Consider the following 22197-nt stretch of genomic DNA (forward strand, 5'->3'; position numbering starts at 1 on the left):
AAGGGGGAATGTTACTCTGCTAAATTGTGAACTTGTTAACACAAGTTGGAAAGGCTATAATCAGACAGTATATCCTCTTCTACATCCCTGAACATCCCCACAAAGGCTTATATTCTCAGCCCAGCAGCTTGTTATGCTACACTGGTATGCAACTGGCCTACAGCACAAAGGGGATTTCAACATCCAATGAGTTGATCCTGGACAGCTCATTTTTCCCTACGTTCCCCCCCCCCTCCAGCATTTATTGGATTTAGCACACATAGATCTTCATGGGATTTTATTTGGAAATAGGATAGAGGATGTAAGGGAAGACACCTCTGTCACAGTCCAAGTCCTTCCACACAGGCTTCCCAGGCCAGTGTGGTGTAGTGGTTAAGAGCAGTGGACTCGTAATCTGGTGAACCGGGTTCGATTCCCCGCTCCTCCACAAGCAGCTGCTGGGTGACCTTGGGCTAGTCACACTTCTCTGAAGTCTCTCAGCCCCACTCACTTCACAGAGTGTTTGTTATGGGGGAGGAAGGGAAAGGAGATTGTTAGCCGCTTTGAGACTCCTTTGGGTAGTGATAAAGCGGGATATCAAATCCAAACTCTTCTTCTTCCTGCATTCGCAGAGGATGGATTTGAAAATCCGCTAGCAGCATTTGGAGCTGCAACACTTTCAGCACAAAACAGCAGCTTTAAGGGATGCCTGCATTGCTTCTCCAAAGTTTGCCTGCTTTCCCCCTAGCATTAGTTCAGAGCTGTTTGCATCCTAATCGACTGCAGCTGTAGCACCACTTCTTTTTTAAAAAATAATAACAATAGCCTGCCTTCTCCCTTAATAACAGTGATATTGTCATGCAAGCAATTGGATCCATCCACAAGATGGCACCTAAGAAGGAAAACAAGGCTAGCTTAAAGCGAGGACGTGCCCATGGTGATGTCATGCAGACAAATCCAACTGGCTGCATCCTAAGATGACATCGGTTGTTATCAGGTATTGTCATTTGGATGAAACAACAGGACTGAGGACACAGTGGAATGGGGGTGTGATTTGTTGTGCAAGCGGAGTATTGTTGCCACAGTCTGGATTTCAGGTATGGTGCAGTGGTGGAATTTGGTACTATGGCTTTTGGAGTGAGGCCAAAATTTGGCGTACCCTGCACCCTGCAGCCCTCACATTCTGCTGGATTTTGAGGGTCCTTGAGCCCTCCCAACGCCTTCCCAATGCTGGCCAAGCACTTACTTGGCTTTGGGAAGGAGCAGGGAGGACTCTAGGACCCTGTGAGAGCCCTCAGGCCTCCTTCCCATAGCTGGGCAACTGCTTACTGGTGCCCAGTGTGGGGAACTAGTCCCCTTTTATACCTCCTAAAATGAATAAAGACACAACAGTCTTCTTTTAAAAGTATGACAAGTTTACTCACATTCAGTTCACAGTTGGATCCCTGAAGGCAGGCTTTAGCTTGTAGTTACAGTTACCGTGTGGCTTACATCCTTGTAAGGATGGGCCCGTGTGCTGCTAGCAGAGACCCAGCAGTGCAGTCCAAGAGAAGAAATGGCACCAAAAGAGGAAGATGGCTGCGTGACTGGACCTTTTGTTAGGTCTGCAAGAGTCACGCCCACCTACCTGGTCACATGCAAGGGGAGTATGCTCCAGACCAGGTGTAACAGGAAATTCTACCTTGGCTGGAGTAACACCCCCTGTCTGTGTCCACTCTAGGGAAACAAGGAATGTTGCATTTGACTGCTCCAGTGGATTACATCCCACAGATCTATGGAGGCCCACATTCAAATCCCAGGGCAGAAGTTCCCCGCTCCTGCTCTAGGTTGCCTTGCCAAGCATTCCCCATCAGCTCTTCCAATCTGCAGTGTGGTGCATTGGTTTGAGTGATGGAACAGGGCCTGAGAGATAGTGTCTGTCAGGTGCTTTGAAGAAACCAAGGGGGAAAGGGCTAGATAAATATTGAAATATTCACACTAACTCACAGCCTTGTTAAAACCCCTGAGAGACAGACACTTGCACTCGTACACATACAAAACTCCCAAAGCTGATGATGCCCATTTGAAGGACAAGGTTCTCATACCAGCTGAGCCTCTTCCCACTTGTCTCGGTTATCTTCTGTCAGGATGTTGCTGATTATCTGGACAAAGTTCTAGGACAGAAAGACAAAACAAAAAAGCAGAAGCTGTGATCTGAGGAAGGGTTTGGTTTCATCCATGATTACATCAGGGCTCACCCAAAGCATATCATCATCCCTAGAAGGGCTATAGCTACAGTGAAAGGGCATCTGCCTTGCATTCAGAAGGTCCTGGGTTCAGTCCCTGGCATCTCCAGGTAGAGTTGGGAGAGACACCTCCGTCTGAATTCATGGAGAGCTGCTACCAGTCAGTGCAGACAATACTGAAGTAGGTGGACTAATGGGCCCATGCAGTAGAAGGAAACTTGCTTGCTATGTTCCTAGAATTTACTCCACTGCTCTCGGTCAACCCACTGTGCTGATTTGGAAAAGGAAACGGCCCTGCAGTTGTCTGAAAGTCATGCTACACATCTCCATCCACTTCTGAGCTGACCCAGAAGAGCCCAGAAAAAAATGTGTGCTTTGTGACAGCTAAATGGATCCAAACTACAAGAAAGCTAAATGGATCCAAACTACAAGAAAGAAGATTCCACCTAAACATTAGGAAGAACTTCCTGACAGTAAGAGCTGTTCGACAGTGGAATTTGCTGCCAAGGAGTGTGGTGGAGTCTCCTTCTTTGGAGGTCTTTAAGCAGAGGCTTGACAACCATATGTCAGGAGTGCTCTGATGGTGTTTCCTGCTTGGCAGTGGGTTGGACTCGATGGCCCTTGTGGTCTCTTCCAACTCTATGATTCTATGATTCTATAAAGGGAACCAGACCCTGGCTTAAGAGATGTCAGAAAACTTCACAGGAGATGGAAACAGGAATGGAAATGGCTAACGTTTGCTTATTCATCTCATGACCAGAGGGGAAATTAAGCCAGGCAGCCTGGCCAGAATTCACTGTTCTCATTGCTTTGGGTCCACAAACATCATGCAATTGACTACTTTCCCCTTCCCCATTTGTGTTGTATTTCCTTTGCACTGAAGCTTATGGGGTGGAATAAAGTGAGAGCAATGCAATTTGTGCATTTCGCCATGGCGGGCAGTGAGATGGAACTGCAGCAGAAGGGGTGCTGCCTGCAAGAATTGCAAGGGAGGAAAGGAAAACGCTGTCTTCTTTCATCTCTACCTGAATCCCACCTCCATGAAATGTATCCCAGATGGTGTCAGGGACTGGGCAGGGAAGGAGCGGTGGAGACCACCTTCCCATCCTGACCCTTCCAGGGAGGAGGAAAAGGAAGACATTATAGATTTGCAACAGGGGTTTGAGGGAGGTCACAGCTCAGAGGCAGATGAGGGGGAAAGCTGGGAAATCATGGGAGAGCCAGAACAACACCCAGCTGACATGTTGTCATTAGAAAGCATTCCAGGCCCTCCATCTCCCAGAACCCGGTGAGCCTTAAAAGCAGGAGAGCAAAGAGCTCAAAGACAAAGGGAAGGCAGCAGCACCCATAGAAGTGATGAATGAGGAAGTGGGAGAGACGGAGGGTGGAGATTCACTCAGGAAAATGCCATTATCCAAGACAAGAGGCTGGGTTCTGTAGCCTCTCTCTGTAATATTGAAATAAAAAAGGACAGTAAGAAACTTTTCCTTTTCTTTGTACTTTTCTGGGCAACCAGCTGGGAGCCGCTGATAGCATCCTGACAACAGATGGTAAGGTTACCAGATTTTTTTCAAAGAATCCGGGGACACTTTTTTTAAAGAAAGAGGGAGAAAAGGTTATTTTAAAAAATTAAGAAGTAATATTTTCTCTTCTGTGGTCTCCTCTATCAGGTGGCCTTCCTCTGGGCCCCGGCCTGGAGCGCTAGCCACCATGGAGTAGGCTCGGGTCGGGCCTGGGCTTGGCCACATGTCCTTGCTCTCCTGGTGCTCTCCTACCTCTCCTCCTCAGCTCGGCAAGGTCGGGTCTCCCCTCTTTTTTCTCCTTCCTCTTTCTCTCTCTTCCTTCTCATTCTCCTCTCCTCCTTCTCCCTGCGTTGGCTATGGGGTTTTCCTGGCCCCGGAGCTCTGCTTGGCAGTCAGCCAGGTGGATGGGCTCTCTCGCATCCAGCTCAATTTGGGTCACGGGTGTGTGTGTGTGTGTCAGCGGTTCCCCCCATTGACGCACCGGGCATCCCCAGTTCCCCCTCGGCAGTGGCAGTCTCAGCAGCCCGGAGCCAGCCTGGTAGCACAGCTGGCTCTGGCTGGCTTCAGGAACTGCTCGCTGCCATGGTGCCCGCCATTTTGCCTCACCAGAAGTCCCCATATGATGTGTGTTGTGCCATTGAACCAATCACACAACATTCATTCCCTACTAATAAATCTGCAACACTTAAAATATAAATCCGGGGACATTAAATGAAATCCGGGGACAGTCCGGGGACAGATTTGAAAATCCGGGGGCTGGCACCGGGAAATGGGGACATCTGGTAACCATATGGTAAGATGCTTAGATACCACCACCGCCCTCTCCCAGGACACAGGCAACAAAAATGGCTCTATTGCTCCTGTTCCCTGTGCTCATGGGCTTCATAAAGGCTTCTGGTTGACCATTGTGGGAAAGTGGAAGCTGGACTGCATGCACCTTCTGTGTGATCCAGTAGGGTTCTGCTTTTATTCCTATGCGGTGCTGGCTGAGCCCACCGCTGGCTGCCTGGTGGAGCGGCAGGCAGGGAGCCCAACAGTAGGGGGCACCAGTGACAATGACAAGCAGAGACAATGAATTCTAGCTTTCGTAGAATCTTAGAATTGTAGAATCGGAAGGGACCACGAGGGTCATCTAGTCCAACCCCCTGCAATGCAGGGACATTTTCTCCAACGTGGGGCTCAAACCCACAACCCTGAGATTAAGGGTCTCATGGTCTATCAACTGAGCTATTCTGTCCTTCCATGAGGACAACGCTGAGACAGTGGAGGAAGAAGCCACAAGGTAGCATCACTCCCTGGACTGAGTTTAAAATAAGAAGGGAGGCTGCCATGCCCCATTGATCCCAATGGCCCTGCCTCAACTGTTCCTAGGCTCCTAACACCTGGTCTGCTGCTGTTTACATTTCCCCAGAGCGTCCGTCCGGTCCAGCCCTTCCCTGAGAGTTCAGGAAGGAGGTGGGAAAGGAGGAGGTCTTTATTTCAAAGCCATTGATTTCCTTTCCAATTAGATAATTAGCAACGACGCCATGCGGGAAAGCAATCCAAGAGGATATATTTAACATTTTAAAGGCATGTGACCGTGACCTTCCCCTCCCAAGGACAGTCCCATAGCTGCTCTGCACAGACAACTGCAGAATGGTGATTTTAATCTCCAGGTTCTGCCATGGGAACACTGAATGCTTTCCCCAGTTTCCCACTGACCACTGTGGCTCTGTCCATAGATGGCACAGAAACCAATTCATTCCGGCCCAGGGAAATTTCATTTCGAAAATGAAACTTTGCTTTCCAAAGTTGCATTCTAGCCACTGGGGAGAAGCAAGAGGGAAGAGCAATTTTGGAGATGCTGAAAAGAAGCAGGAACAATTTCATTTTCTTCCCACTGGACCAGGAGTAGACCTGGTACTTTACTGCTGCTGTCCCTGGTGGAGAGAACCATGATGGCTGGAGAGGACTGGGTCAAACGGATGCTTTCGTTATGACAGATAAGGCTATCAATGGCTACTAGCCCTTCCCTCCCTTTTGCACCTTCCACTAAGCCTCTGAATATAATAATAGTAATAGTAATAGTAATAGTAATAATAATAATAATAATAATAATAATAATAATAATAATAATAATAATAATTTATTTATACCCCACCCATCTGACTGGGTTTCCCCAGCCACTCTGGGCGGCTTCCAACAAAACACTAAAATACAATAACCTATTAAACATTAAAAGCTCCCCTAAACAGGGCTGCCTTCAGATGTTTTCTAAAAGTTTGGTAGTTATTTTTCTCTTTGACATCTGGTGGGAGGGCGTTCCACAGGGCGGGCGCCCTCTGCCTGGTTCCCTGTAACCTCGCTTCTCACAGCAAGGGAACCGTCAGAAGGCCCTCAGTGCTAGACCTCAGTGTCCGGGCAGACCGATGGAGGTGGAGACACTCCTTCAGGTATACTGGACAGAGGCCGTTTAGGGCTTTAAAGGTCAGCACCAACACTTTGAATTGTGCTCAGAAACGTACTGGGAGCCAGTGTAGGGCTTTCAAGACCGGTGTTATGTGGTCTCGGTGGCTGCTCCCAGTCACCAGTCTAGCTGCCACATTCTGGAGCAGTTGCAGTTTCCGGGTCACCTTCAAAGGTAGCCCAACGTGTAGTGCATTGTGGTAGTCCAAGTGAGAGATAACCAGAGCATGCACCACTCTGGCGAGACAGTCTGCAGGCCTGTTGCTAGGGATCAGAAGTGGAGAGAATTGCTGTTGCTGAAGGCTTCCCATGGGCATCTGGTTGACCCCTGGGAGAGGAAGAAGCTGGGCTGGATGGGCTTAATCAAGCAAGGCTTTTCTTGACTGTTAAAAAGGGATTGGAGTAGATAAATTAAGGAAGGTTATATAGATCTATTAGCCATGGGACCTAAATTGAAACTCAGTGTTCAGAGCCAATTATGTTCAGAGCAGTTCCTGGAGGAGTAAAACAAAGGGTGGGTGTTTGAAATTATCTAGCCTTCATATCAATACTTTAGCTGTGATTCCTGCATTGCACAGGGTTAGACTAGACGTCCCATTGCGTCCCTTCCAGCTCTACAGTCCTATGATTCTGGTTATCGATTTCCTGGATGCATCTGTTGGACCACTGTATACAACCGGATGCTGAAATAGATGGACCCACATCTACAAATAATGAACGCAGCCATATGTGTCCAACAGTCTCATCATGGATTCTTGTGACAGTGTTCCACCAACACATGCATGGACTTTGGGAAAGTAGAAGGTGTGGATGAAATAAAGATCAAGATTGAGATGTACAAAGCAGAACCACAGAGGCCTCCTGGCATGTTGGACAGATTTGCCAGGTAATTCAGAGCTCCAAACTCCAGGGAGAAGACTTTTTGGATCATCTCTCCTTGCTCAAGTTGTTGGATCTCCAACCTTCCAGCTCACCTGTATGTCACCAGTAGTGGGGCTGTAATAAGCTCTTCGGAAGATCTCGGTCATATTCCTGAGTACGTCGATGGTCGAGAGCAGATCCCCACTGTAGCTGGTCCCATCCTGAGAAATCTCCACCAGGTTTTGCAACACACCTGACACCCCTTCCCCTATCAAACCCCGCTGGGCTTTTGAAAGATGATCTCTTGTCTGGGGAGACAGAAATTGGCATGTGTTAACTTAAAACAGGGGTGGGTGACCTTTTTCAGCCACGTGCTTAACTTTGTACACTGGGCTGTATCCCAGTCCCATAAAAGCTAGAAATGTATTTCTCTCCACCTGCCTTTGTCTCTGCGTAATTTATCCAGCTTAAGCCAAGAGACACACTATTTAAGGCTTTGGGCTAGCCTGGTGAGCTACCAGGACTTGGTTGCTCTATCAGCCACAGAAAAGAAAACCAGGCCGTGTAACATCAGCTTATGTGATTGGAAGGCAGTATGAAGTCTCTGGATTGGATGGGTCTGGTATATAAATACTAGAAACCTTGAATTCTCTCCATGATTGGTCAATGGAGCAGCACCTCCTGCTTGTTCTACTTCTCCAGAGCATCCTCAACTCCATCCACTGAGTTAGGGGACTCTAAGTTGGAGAATGCATATTCCAGGTCTGGATTTAGGTTCCCAAGGTCCTGGGCACTCACCATCATCTGGATGTTCCTGTAGTCAATGGAAACACACTTGACATATGTTGGAAGGGTCCAATAGGCAATGCCCTCTTCATCCAGCATGCACCGGCGTAGGATCAGCCCTGAAGGAGAGCAGAAAGGGGACAGTCAAGCACATCGCCAGTTGGTTGGTGAACTTACAAAGTCTACCCACAACAGCATTGATCCCTATCAGTCCAAGGAAGGAAGTTGGTCAACTTGAGAAAATCAAGCCATTGTAAACCGAGATAGCTGCTACTGGAGATGATTGCTGTGTGGTTGTAAAAAGCAGCAGACTGTGTGTGAAATAGGGCGAGTCTTCCTTCAGGGAGTTCAGTGGCAAAGTCCATTTAGTTCCAAAGTGAAACCTGCCCTCTAGTTTCTTAAAAATTGTTCTCTCCCCATGACATAAGCTTCTGTTTTTCTGCCTCATTTGCAACGTATGTCATCTCACTATGCATGTGGTTGAGCTTACCTTATCGTAGTAAGGTGACCAATGGTGGTATCCATTTTTTCCTTTCCAATACACATCCTTCCTGCACTCTGCAGCCTCCATGGCTGCCCCAAGTGCTTCCTGCTCTGAAAAAAGTCCCACGAAAGGACCTATGCCATGATTTCCCCTGGGACTTAACTGAGGTCCCAGAAACCATGGAGGTTGAGTACTGAATGCCTGAGTTGGACACACTCACTGATTTTAGTTCTAAGGGAAGTTGTTCCTTTTATCTTAAGAAAATATTCCACACTTTTAGCAATCACATCGCAATTTCTTTTTTAAAAAAATCTGTGCTTTAAAATAAAAAATAATAACAAGCGCAATAAAAGTAATAAAAGCTGTCAGGCCCACAGTAGGCAGCCTCCCTACCTTCCTGTACCCACAGTAAAGCCCAGGCCCCCAGGAAGGCTGCAAAGTGCAGACCATAAGGATTGCAGAATGAAAGAATGGACACCCACAAACACCCAAGGCCACCTACACTGTAAGGTAAGCATACACACACGAGCAGACACAAAACGCTCTGCAGCCCACCCATGGAATTTCACCAACACTGAACATAAGTGCATAAGGAGAGCCTGCAGGATCATGCCACTAGCCCATCTAGGTCAGCAACCTGTCTTCATAGTGGCCAACCAGATGGCCCTAAGGGAAACCAGCAAGCAGGATCCGAGTGCAAGAGTAATAATAATAATAATAATAATAATAATAATAATAATAATAATTTATTATTTATACCTCGCCCATCTGGTTGGGTTTCCCCAGCCCCTCTGGGCGGCTTCCAACAGAATATTAAAATACAGTAATCAATTAAACATTAAAAGCTTCCCTAAACAGGGCTGCCTTCAGATATCTTCTAAAAGTCTGGTAGTTGTTTTTCTCTTTGACATCTGGTGGGAGGGCGTTCCACAGGGCGGGTGCCACTACCTCTGCTTGGTTCCATGAAACCTGGCTTCTTGCAGCGAGGGAACCGCCAGAAGGCCCTCAGCGCTGGACCTCAGCGTCTGGGCAGAACGATGGGGGTGGAGACGCTCCTTCATGTATACTGGACCAAGGCCGTTTATGGCTTTAAAGGTCAGCACCAACACTTTGAATTGTGCTCGGAAACATACTGGGAGCCAGTGTAGGCCTTTCAATACTGGTGTTATGTGGTCTCGGCGGCCACTCCCAGTCACCAGTCTAGCTGCCGCTTTCTGGATTAGTTGGAGTTTCCGGGTCACCTTCAAAAGTAGCCCCACATAGAGCGCATTGCAGTAGTCCAAGCGAGAGATAACTTGAGCATGCACCACTCTGGCAAGACAGTCTGCAACTGCTGTTCAGAAGCATCTCTGCCTCCACCCGTAGAGTAAAAGCACAGCCATGGTGGCCAGAAGCCAACAATAGCCCTTGCCTTCCATGCATTGGTCTCTCTCTTAAAGCCACCCTAATTTGGAAGTCCTCTAAGTTGGTGGTTTCCTTCTCCCCTTTGATCATTTCTGAATGCTGTTTCTTTCCTCACTGATTGATGGAGAAGAGTTGGGCAGCAGAGGGAGGAACACAGGAGAAATTTCTGGCTCAACAGCAAGCGCAGCCCATACAGGTGGACACACATCATTGCTTGCTCAAGAACCACATGGGAGAACCTATAGTCAGGAAATAAATATTCTGCAGCAACAACATCTTTGGGAACCAACAGGCAGTTATTCATCATCCTGGCAAGAGCTAATGTCCACTGCCTTCCATTACCCTTGTCTCTCCTAATTTAGAGTGATCCTCTGGTTTGGCAGTTCCCCACCTCTGGGACTCACAAGCTAAAGTGGTGGGTCGGATCGAACAAATGAGGCCACCTTAGCTGACCCCTTCCTTGCCATGGATGTGGACACACGCTCTCCCCATCAAGAGCCCCCAGAGGGAGCCATTTTCACCAATGCCACAGCAGGGCATCTCTTTCGGAACAGTTCAGCAATTCATCTTCAGACACGGTTCCGAAACGCCAGCTGCTATCCTGGCACATCTTCCGGGTTAGATGTCCAGAGAAGGCAGCTTTGATACAAATAAGCCAGAAGATTGTGGCCAGAGCTTCTGCTCCACAGCCACAGCAGCCAGAAAGACGCATCTCAGTTTTTGCAAGAACAAATTGTCTACTCTGTCTACCACTGTGATCCACACGACGGTCACCTCCAGACTGGATTATTGTGACTCGCTCTACATGGGGCTGCCCTTGAGACTGACCCAGAAACTCCAGAGGGTGCAGAATGCTGCAGCGAGACTCCTTACGAGGTCCTCGCTGCGAGATCACATTCACCCGGTGCTATACCAGCTGCACTGGCTCCCGGTTGAGTACAGGATCAGGTTCAAGGTGCTGGTTTTAACCTTTAAAGCCCTATACAGCCTAGGACCCTCATACCTACGGGACCACCTCTCCTGGTATGTCCCACAGAGGAACCTACAGTCTTCAAATAAAAACATCCTGAAGGTCCCAGGCCACAAGGAGGTTAGGCTGGCCTCAACTAGAGCCAGGGCTTTTTCAGCTGTGGCTCCAATCTGGTGGAACACTCTGTCACAAGACACCAGGGCCCTGCGGGACTTGACATCTTTCCGCAGGGCCTGCAAGAAGAAGAAGAAGAGTTTGGATTTGATATCCTGCTTTATCACTATCCTAGGGAGTCTCAAAGCGGCTAACATTCTCCTTTCCCTTCCTCCCCCACAACAAACACTCTGTGAGGTGAGTGGGGCTGAGAGACTTCAAAGAAGTGTGACTGGCCCAAGGTCACCCAGCAGCTGCATATGGAGGAGCGGAGACACAAACCCGGTTCCCTAGATTACGAGTCTATTGCTCTTAACCACTATACCACACTGCAAGACGGAGCTGTTCCGCCTGGCCTTTAGTCGGGGTTCAGTCTGACTCCCTCTCCCCTTTCATTAGAACTTGCATGAAAGTGGCCTCCCAGTTTTTCTCACAGGCCCATATAACTTCAGCACAAACAGTTGGGCCTGGTGAGCATTTAAGGTCCCCAACCCTAATCTGCGGATTGCCATCTGATTGGATTTTATTCTGATCCTGATCTGATTTGAGGATGTATTTTAATTGATTGTCTGATTTTATGTTAATGTGTTATACATTTGATGTTAGCCGCTCTGAGCCCATCTTCGACTTGGAAGGGTGGGATATAAATAATTTATTATTATTATTATTATTATTATTATTATTATTATTATTATTATTATTATTATTATTTCCAGTCCCAGGGCAAGTTCACATTGAAAAATTCCTCTGCGTCTTCTGCCTTGCTGCCTAGTTTTCTGAACCCTGTTTGCTTCAGACAATTAAGGTTTGCTTCAGACACGCTGCACTGAAAGAATCCTGAGAACTGTAGTTTAAGGATACCCTGTGAGGGATAAACTATAGCTCCCGGGATTATGTTCTTCTTTGAGGTGGTATGATGTGCAGCGCGGGTGGCACTGTGGGTTAAACCACAGAGCCTAGGACTTGCCGATCGGAAGGTCAGCAGTTCAAATCCCCGCGACGGGGTGAGCTCCCGTTTCTCGGTCCCTGCTCCTGCCAACCTAGCAGTTCGAAAGCACGTCAAAGTGCAAGTAGATAAATAGATACCGCTCCGGTGGGAAACGGCGTTTCCATGCGCTGCTCTGGTTCGCCAGAAGCGGTTTAGTCATGCTGGCCACATGACCCGGAAGCTGTACACCGGCTCCCTCGGCCAATAAAGCGAGATGAGTGCCGCAACCCCAGAGTCGGTCACGACTGGACCTAATGGTCAGGGGTCTCTTTACCTTTTATGATGTGCACACAGCCCAAGAAACAAACTTTGAGAAGAATCTCTGCCTCTACGGAGGCGGCTGTTTCTTGGCTCGCGTCTCCCCTTTGCCATTGCAGGGAGTGACTTAAAGAGTTTCCGTTCATTTGCGACTTTAATCAGATAAAGATTCAGATCTTGTTTGTTTTGCAGTATTTGGCCACTAAACCTCCATTTATAATTCAGGGAGTGTGTGCAGATAAACTGAGGGGACCGCGGACTGCATTTGTCCATGCATTTAATTGGCTGATGAAGGGGCTCTATGCATTCAAGTGAGTAGATCTCTAACTGACAGCAGGTTCGGCTCAACTGGGTCCTCCTTGCATTGAGGATGTGCATTGGCACCCGCACAAAGGCCAAATGCAGATATAGTGGAGACCAACTAATCCGTTGTGCTAGCACAATATTTTTTAGCTGTGCATGTAACTCCCCTCCCCTCTCTCTGTCCCCCTGAATCTGCTCCAGAGTTGGGGGAACCCCTAGCACAGATTTCAGGGGTGCACATTGGGCTTGCAGGGAGAGGAGAGCACAGCAAAGTTACACTGCATAACTAAGAGTCATTTGCTAGTGTAATTGTTTAGCAGGATGCGACCGCTAGCCACTGCACGAGTCAGGAGTGGGAGATGGGACTAATAATAATAATAATAATTTATTATTTATACCCCGCCCATTTGACTGGGTTTCCCTAGCCACTCTGGGTGGCTTCTAACAAAATATTATAAATGCACTAAAACAACAACACTGTCCATTCTCTCTGCCTCCTTTCCCATGCTCTCCCCAGGGAGGTTCGGCTGGTGCCTTCATGATGCACCTTCAGGTGCCAGATGAAAACGTTCCTCTTTAACCAGGCCTTGGGCTGATTGACATCTGGTTATTGGGTTGCCATTGTTTTTGTTTTTTATTACCTATTTGTGTTTTTTATATTGCAATTTTATGCTGTGAACAGCCCTGATTTCTATGGGTATAGAGCGTTATATAAATCGTTTCTCAGTTTGGTCCTTTTACATGTTTTTGTATGTTTGTGGCATTTAATGCCTTGTGACTTGCTATTATTTTTATTTATTATAGTTTAGCATTTCTTTGTTGTAATTGATAAGTGAAAACTGTTTAATCATTATTTGCTTATATTAAAATTTACTGTTTACTATAGTTTACTATAGGGACGCGGGTGGCACTGTGGATTAAACCACAGAGCCTAGGACTTGCCGATCAGAAGGTTGGTGCTTCGAATTCCTGTTTCCATGTTTTCGTGCGCTGCTCTGGTTTGCCAGAAGCGGCTTAGTCCTGCTGGCCACATGACCCAGAAGCTGTATACCGGCTCCCTTGGCCAGTAAAGCGAGATGAGCGCCGCAACCCCAGAGTCGGTCACAACTGGACCTAATGGTCAGGGGTCCCTTTGCCTTTACCTTTACAGTTTACTATTATATTCATATATAGTCCATCAATTTCATCTGCCAGTCTCCCTTGGTAAGGACTGCATTTTCTTTCCGTCTCTGAGCTAGCAAAGTCTGGGCAGCTGTAGTAAGTTTACTATTATATTCTAATGGATTATTGAATATTGCTTTATTTGATAGACGTTGTTTATTTTAAAGTTATAAAGTTTTTTTTGTGCATAGGATCAGATTGTTTGATCTCTGCTATCTATTTTGTTGTTTCTTCAGCTTGTAAAATGCCTTGCGCGTAGCAACATAGAAAGGAGGTATTCAAATTAAAAGTGAAATGAACACGTCAGGCCACCACTACTTACCTGTGGCGTTCCGGGGACATCGGACAGCTGCAGATTCTCCTCCTGGAGTCTCCTTCCAAATCACAGAAGCAAAGTTATCTTCGTCACAGATTTCATGGGGCTCTGGAAAGGAAGAAAGGATGTGGCGGAATTTAGTACATCTGCTGAGACGAAGGAAGGAAGGAAGGAAGGAAACTGAAAAGGGGAAGATGGGTGAGGGGAAAAGAAAATGTGGGTTGACAGTGGTGAATGAGAACAGCCATCTGTTATATCAAGGAATCTCAGAATTAAGAACTGCTTAAGTAGAATATGGGGACGCGGGTGGCGCTGTGAGTTAAACCACAGAGCCTAGGACTTGCTGATCAGAAGGTCGGCAGTTCAAATCCCCACAACGGGGTGAGCTCCCGTTGCTCGGTCCCTGCTCCTGCCAACCTAGCAGTTCGAAAGCATGAAAAAGGGCAAGTAGATAAATAGGTACCGCTCCAGCAGGAAGGTAAACGGCGTTTCTGTGTGCTGCTCAGGTTTGCCAGAAATGGCTTAGTCATGCTGGCCACATGACCTGGAAGCTGTATGCCGGCTCCCTCGGCCAATAAAGCAAGATGAGTGCCGAAACCTCAGAGTCGGCCACGACTGGACCTAATGGTCAGGGATCCCTTTACCTTTACCTAAGTAGAGTATGCTTAAGTAAAGTGTGGTTTAAACAAACAAACAAACAAACAGTCAGTCAGACAGACAGACATATATGGATTCTAGAAATTTAGGAAGTTTGCTAGAATGACAAAGCGGGACGTGGGTGGCGCTGTGGTCTAAACCACTGAGCCTCTTGGGCTTGCCGATCTCTAGGTGTGGGCTCGTAGATCTTTATACACACGCATACCAAAATGATAATGTAGAGAAAACAGGTGGAATTCAACCACACAGAAATGTCTAACCACTGAGCCTCTTGAGCTTGCTGGTCAGAAGGTCGGTGGTTTGAATCGCCGCAATGAAGTGAGCTCCCGTTGCTCTGTTCCTGCTCCTGCCAACCTAGCAGTTTAAAAGCACACCAGTGCGAGTAGATAAATAGGTACCGCTGCAGCGGGAAGTTAAACAGTGTTTCCATGAACTCTGGCTTCCATCGTGCACCAGAAGCGGTTTAGTCCTGCTGGCCACATGACCCAGAAAGCTGTCTGTGGACAAACACTGGCTCCCTCGGCCTGAAAGCGAGATGAACGCCACAACCCTGTAGTAGCCTTTGACTGGACTTAACTGTCCAGGGGTCCTTTACCTTTACCATTAGCTATGACAGCTAAATGAAACTATCTTGGTCAAAAGCTTGGAATACCAGATGTGTGTGTGTGTGTGTGTGTGTGTTTGTGCATGCAGGTGTGCATTCACACACATCCACAGACAAGTTTTATGTCCTGCTTGCAAGCTTTCCATAGGCCAGTTCCATAGACCAGCTGCCTTGCAGGTGTTTCTGGACTATAACTCCCATAATCCTTGATCATTGGCCATGCTGGCTAGCCAGGGTCTGATGGGAGTCGGGATCCAACTACGCCCAGAGACCACCAGGCTCCACATCACCTCTGCCATTGGAATCTGGTTGTCACTGTGGGAAACAGAATGCTGACCAAGATAGATCTTTGGTCTGATCCGGCAGCGCACTTCCTCCATCCACACCCCTAAAAATACCTGTGCACATACACTCACGGAAATGCCTGGAGGCGATTCTCTCATTCCGAATCTGGGAGAAAGCTTTGAGCACACACAAAGGAACCCAGCTCCCGGCCTGAGTAGCACAACCCTTTATGTGGAAAAGTTATTTATGGGACATAAAGCAGTGAAAGCTGTCATTGGGGTGTTAGAGTCATTTCTCACCACTAAGCACGGGGAGGAGGGGGACATATATTTCACAGCTTTCAATTACATTTTCTATTTTATTGGGCATGTAAAGCAACTTGTAAACAGGGGGGCGGGGGGAGCATACATAGTCTGGGTGGAAATGGAAGAGAAAGAGAAGAGCGAATGACAGGCATGGATAAGCCCCAGCAGCTTCTTATGGAAGTCCCCATCTCATAGAATTCGACACTGGGCCGGAGCAGGATTCCACCATGCCAGGAACGGCGTGCCAAAGAGATGGGCACCTAAATGGCGCAGGAGCAGCTGTTGGTGGGTTGGAATCAATGATCCTGACCGTGGCTGCAATTTGTCAGTGTCTAGCCACCAAGGTTGACTTCCGAAGGTCGCAGAGCATCGTTTCAGTTTGTGGGTCGCTGCTATCCAAGACAATTAGTCAGGGCCGAGCACCCAGCCTTGGTGGGTAATGGACTCGACATCAGCGCTTGAACTAGAAATATGCTCTGCTCAAGACTTGGGATGCAACATGATGAGCTGTGCCATGGTTTCCACCCACCTGCCTTCTTGGCTGCATTTGGAATTGGGGGTGCAATCTTTCAACGTTAGCATGAAACTGACCGGCATAGGGACTGAGGGCATCTTCACACATTAGTCTCAAGGCAATAGATATACAGTGGTACTTCTGGTTACAGACATTTCAGGTTACATATGCTTCAGGTTACAGACTCCACTAACCCAGAAATAGTACTTTGGGTTAAGATGAGAACAGAAATCATGCTCCGGCAGCACGGTGGCAGCGGGAGGCCCCATTAGCTAAAGTGGTGCTTCAGGTTAAGAACAGTTTCAGGTTAAGAAAGGACCTCCAGAACGAATTAAGTACGTAACCAGAGGTACCACTGTATAACCTCCACTGTCAAACAGCTGTTGCCATCAACAAGTTCTTCCTGATGGTTAGTTGGGTGTCTGCTTTGTTGTCATGTGAATCTATTGGTTTGAGTCCTGCCCGCTGGAGCACCAGAAAAAACAAGCTCCCATTTTGTACCGTTTGCCCCAGTTCCAACATAGCTGAGTTCTGACTCTGACTTGACTGACCAACCTGACTGGAGTCAAGGCGCTCCTCAAAGTGCTGCTGCTTGCTTGGTTTCTATGTCTGTGGCAGAATGCCTTCCTATCTGTGGCGGAAGCAGTGGGGCAGGAGAGCAGGAAAAGTGCTCTTGCGCTTCCGCTGCCTGAAGCGGCTGCATCACCCTGCATCATGTGTGGGCCGGTTCTGGCTGGCTCCATCTTCCATGTGGCAACCCTTCAGATATTTGAAGATGGCTACCATACCATATCACCTCTTGGTTTTCTCTCCTCCAGGCTAAACATACCCAACTCCTTCCACCAAGAGATAGCTAGGTAGCTAGATAGAGAAAATATGTAGAAGCAGTAGGAAGTTTGAGAAATGTGGTTTTAAAAAATGCATGTTTTGATACAGCTCAAGTTTTCCTTTTGGAAAAAGAAAGGAAGAATGTGTTTGTTTTGGAAGCAGGACAAAAGGGAACAAGGAATTAAAAACATTCACAACTGAGCAGAAGGCAAGGTGGCCGATCTGTCTGCCCTTAAAAGTAAAGGTAAAGGACCCCTGGATGGTTTAGTCCAGTCCTTAACTAGCTCAATACAGTGGTACCTCGGGTTACAGACACTTCAGGTTACAGATGCTTCAGGTTACAGATTCCGCTAACCCAGAAATAGTACAGTGGTATCTCGGGTTAAGAACTTAATTAGTTCTGGAGGTCCGTTCTTAACCTGAAACTGTTCTTAACCTGAAGCACCACTTTAGCTAATGGGGTCTCCTGCTGCCACCGTGCTGCCACTGCATGATTTCTGTTCTCATCCTGAAGCAAAGTTCTTAACCTGAGGTGCTATTTCTGGGTTAGGGGAGTCTGTAACCTGAAGTATCTGTAACCTGAAGCGTCTGCAACCCAAGGTACCACTGTACCTCAGGTTAAGAACTTTGCTTCAGGATGAGAAAATAAATCATGTGGCAGCGGTGCAGCAGCAGCAGGAGGCCCCATTAGCTAAAGTGATGCTTCAGGTTAAGAACAGTCTCAGGCTAAGAACGGACCTCCAGAACGAATTAAGTTCTTAACCCGAGGTACCACTGTATTAGCTGTGGTGCTGGGCTAAGAAGGAGATCAGCTCTGCAACTCTCTTTCCACATTCCGCTTGCAACTGACATGCAGGAACCAACCACCAGAGGCTTGTCCTCAATTTCACCCTTTCAACTTTCCCTCCTGTGCTCAAGTACGTTCCTGGGAAACAAGGCATGACACTCTGTATTAGGGACGCTCATTAGGAATGCATTCCGCCACCTTGCCTGAGAGTGTGGGAGTGCTCCATTTCTCAGGAGGGGATAACACGATCCCTGTAATTTTTAATATCCCTTTGTAACAAAAGCCATTTTACAAAAGGAAGCACGCAGCACTGGGAGAATTTAACATCTAACCCAATTACGCTCAATGGCTTTCCTCCTTTTTAAAAACCAAATTATGTTGATATTTGATGTTCTTCCTCCTCCCCTTCTCTCTAGGGCAAAATAAGAATGCAACTGTTTTTAGACATTGATCTGACGGCTACAGGATCTGAATGCCCATACTTTTCAGGCCAGAGGCTGGCCAGGAATCTTGGAGGCAATCAAAGGCCAACAATAGCCAGATTAATTCTTGTTGTTTTACTGCTGCATTTTATTTGTCTGCGAATCACCTTGAGGCTCCTTCTTTCAATCATCATTGTCATCATCCAGCCACATGTTGGATGAAGGCCATCAGCTTGATACCCCGAGAATCACACACACCCTCCCCAGGAAAAAATAACCCATACTTAGAGCGGTGAGAGTCCCATGGACTGCAAGAAGATCAAACCTATCCATTCTGAAGGAAATCAGCCCTGAGTGCTCACTGGAAGGACAGATCCTGAAGCTGAGGCTCCAAGACTTTGGCCACCTCATGAGAAGAGAAGACTCCCTGGAAAAGACCCTGATGTTGGGAAAGATGGAGGGCACAAGGAGAAGGGGACGACAGAGGATGAGATGGTTGGACAGTGTTCTCGAAGCTACCAGCATGAGTTTGACCAAACTGCAGGAGGCAGTGGAAGACAGGAGTGCCTGGCGTGCTCTGGTATATGGGGTCACAAAGAGTCGGACACGACTAAATGACTAAACAACAACAGAGCCTTTTGATTTCCTAGTGGGACCAGATGGAAACTCTGGCATCAGTGCACTTCACAAAACAAGAGGTGTTCTACCTACCTGTGAGTTTCCTGCCCAGAACCACTTGACCCTTCTGATCAGCAGGCCTAAGAGTGTAGGCAGCTGAGGGGCAGAATTTGCCACTCGCAGGGAAATATGCAGGTTTTTTACTTCAACGCCCTGCAGCGCAGGAACCGCAGCTAATGCACAGTTTTAATTAGGATATAAGAAGTGTCTGCTCGATCAGACCAATGGCCCATCTAGTCCCTTCATCTCCTGCAGAAATCTCTTACCTGGACATCTCTTCTCGTTGCATTGCTTGTACTCCTCTTTGGGTCCTTGACATGCTTCTCCTCCATAGAAAGGGCCATAGCAGACACGGTCGCGTTTCTGCGTTCCACCTCCACAAGTGGCGGTACAGCTCCCCCATGGGCCCCACACTTGCCACTTCCCATCCACTGGAGGAGAAAGGGAGAAAAGGGAGAAATTGTAATGTAGGGTTCCTGCAGAGGAGGGTGGAGATCTGAGGTTGTGGGCACACACAATGCACTCTACGTAGGGCTACCGTTGGATCTGGTCTGGAGAAGAAGAAGAATTGGATTTGATATCCGACTTTATCACTACCCAAAGGAGTCTCAAAGCGGCTAACATTCTCCTTTGCTTTCCTCCCCCACAACAAACACTCTGTGAGGTGAGTGAGGCTGAGAGACTTCAGAGAAGTGTGACTAGCCCAAGGTCACCCAGCAGCTGCATGTGGAGGAGTGGGGAATCAAACCTGGTTCACCAGATTACGAGTCTACCACTCTTAACCACTACACCACACTGGCTGTCAGCTCCAGCTGGTGCAAAATGCTGCGATTGGACTATTGATGGGGTAAATAAGTCCCGGCAAGTAACTCAAAAGCTTGCACTGGTTGCTCAGACATGGCAGAGCCAGGATCAAGGTCCCTCCTTTTAAAAAATAATAATATTGAAGTAAATCAAACATCAATTGATACAATAAACATAACAGAGGAACAAAAAAACAGCACAATGTATCTGGGAGAGACTTAATATTAGGTTGGTAGAATACCTAAGACTATTAAGAAAACCAAATTTCATGTTGTACTTGGTAGAGGGATATCCTGTGTTGCTGCATTTGTTGAAAACAAGAAAGAATCCCACCAAACTGCATATAATTTTTTCTGGGTTCTCCAAGCCTTTGGCATGTGATATTTTTCAGCTATTGCTATACTCCACATATTTTTTTCTACCAAATCAAAAATTGCAAGTCCTGTAAGGTTTTCCACTTGGGAGCCATTGAGGTTCTCAAATTGGCTCTCAACCAGGGGCCTAGCTAGTTGCTGTGGTACCCGGAGCGGCGGGGGCGGGGCGAGCTTCCCATGGGGCATCGTGGCGATCCACCCAGGGGGCCGGCGTGGTGAGCTGCCCACGGAGTCCACCTGGTGGGCGCAAGCCCCCCGCTGCCATTTCAGGCAGCGGGGGGCCCCAAGCCACTGTGTCACTCCCAGGAGAGACGTGTGGCTCAGGCGTGCTGCACACCAGGCCCCACGGTAAGTGCCGCCCCCACGGCGTTCCATTTTGTCACCCCCCTCAAGGATGACACCCGGGTTGGACCTCACCCCCCCTTCCTACGCCCCTGCTACCAACAAGTTGGGTCCAGGAGACCTTAAGGTATCCTGTCTGAGGTCTACATAGGAGTAACTGTTTGTGGTCCTCCATGGCATGGATGCATGGCATGTGCTTAGTATTCTGGACCCAGTTTTATTGGACTTCCTCCAGTTGAGCTCAGACAACTCCCCTCCTTGTTGAGCTTCCAGAGCCTACTGGAGATGACTTCTCCTTCTCCTTCTCCTTCTCCTTATCTATCTCCTTCTCCTTCTTCTCCTTCTCCTCCTCCTTAGTTAAGCGGTATCAAAATTGCTTAAATAAACAATACTAGGAAGTAGCTTTTGCATAGGAATATGTGTTCCTAATTGTTTCAGCTCTATTATGTAGCTCAACAGAGATGTACACAGAAAATGTTGCTACTGAAAGACTTGCTATATAGTAGCTTTCCACAAATGGGCATGTTCCAGACGTTTTGAACTACAAATCCCATCTTTGTGCTTCAGCTCTAAGCGTCTGGATGGCAATAAGCTGGGGACAGCTGCACTGAAGTTTATTTCTGTTGGCAAACTAGTGCTCCTTACAGGGCAAAAGACAAGCATCAAACACCTTGTAAGAAACTCCTTAGGATGGGGGCTGTCGGTATCTCAGCTGTGCCAGCTGTGGCTGATGGGATTTGTAGTCCATAACATCTGAATGGCATCCATGATATCACAGATCTTTCAGTAGCAACATTTCCTATGTGTATCTCTACTGAGCCACTTATGATGATCATAGAATCTTAAAGTTAGAAGGGACGCCAAGGTTCATCTAGTCTTGTTGTTGTTCTGTGGCAATCACTCTTAGCTGAGAAAGATTGTCTTCCATAAACACGGTTTTAACAATGAGTGACTGTGACTCATAAGTGACTGTGGAGGCCAATTCTGGATCCACACATTCTCCCACAGCGGGGACATAGGTTTCCAGGTGGGAGTTGATCATGGTGAGGGTTTGCCAAGGGTGCCTTCCTCTTAGCATGTTTCTCTCTTGCGTCCTGAGTTTGAGCGTCTTCAAAACCCATGGCACCTTAGGTAAAGGCTGTTGTCCAACCCCCTGCAATGCAGGAATCTTGATTCATAGTCTCCCTTCCAATTTGAAACCATACCAGACCCTGCTTAACTTTGCAAATGTGTGAGTAGTTTTACTGCTGTACCACTAGGAGGTTGTTTTGGAGGTCAGCCATACATTGGTTGAATCCCAAAGGGGCAGAGGGAGACCCACACGCTACTACTGACCTGGACACTGTCTTAGGAAGCAGTCTCGGCTCTCCACCCAGTGTCCTTGGCATTCGGCTCCCCCGTACGACGGTCCATTGCACTCTCTCGTCCGCTGCTGGGTGCCGTTGGAGCAGCTGGTGGAACAGGAGCTCCAGCTCGACCATTCATTCCAGTTGCCGTCCACTGAGTGACCCAAAGAAGGAAAGAAGGGAAGGCAGAATGTGAAAACCGCTTTTGCACAGAGCTATAGCTTTATAAAAATAGTTGTGTGTCTTTGTTTCTCAGTTTGATCCTTTTACATGGCTTTGTATGCATTGTGGTATTTTATGCATTTTCATTTGCAGTTACTTTTATTTGAATTAATTTTGGAATGCATTTTAATCAATTGATTGCTTGTTTTTATGCATATTGTATTATTTATATG

General features: G+C 47.5%; 1 protein-coding gene across 3 annotated transcripts in view; it reads right to left on the bottom strand.

Moving 5' to 3' along the window:
- Nucleotides 1–22197, bottom strand: part of ADGRB1 (adhesion G protein-coupled receptor B1) — a 398279-nt gene that overhangs the window by 177091 nt on the left and 198991 nt on the right. For all 3 annotated transcript variants that reach the window (XM_083448995.1, XM_083448994.1, XM_083448996.1), the window contains exons 7-12: nucleotides 21792–21956; nucleotides 19203–19367; nucleotides 13863–13964; nucleotides 7832–7938; nucleotides 7147–7341; nucleotides 2064–2132 (exon numbers count right to left, since the gene is read on the bottom strand). In XM_083448995.1, the coding sequence (XP_083305121.1) occupies nucleotides 2064–2132; nucleotides 7147–7341; nucleotides 7832–7938; nucleotides 13863–13964; nucleotides 19203–19367; nucleotides 21792–21956 (803 nt within the window). The remainder of the gene's footprint in view (nucleotides 1–2063; nucleotides 2133–7146; nucleotides 7342–7831; nucleotides 7939–13862; nucleotides 13965–19202; nucleotides 19368–21791; nucleotides 21957–22197) is intronic.

This window comes from Podarcis tiliguerta (assembly GCF_965153285.1).
Source record: "Podarcis tiliguerta genome assembly, chromosome: 7".
In the NCBI taxonomy this organism is placed as follows: Eukaryota; Metazoa; Chordata; class Lepidosauria; order Squamata; family Lacertidae; genus Podarcis; species Podarcis tiliguerta.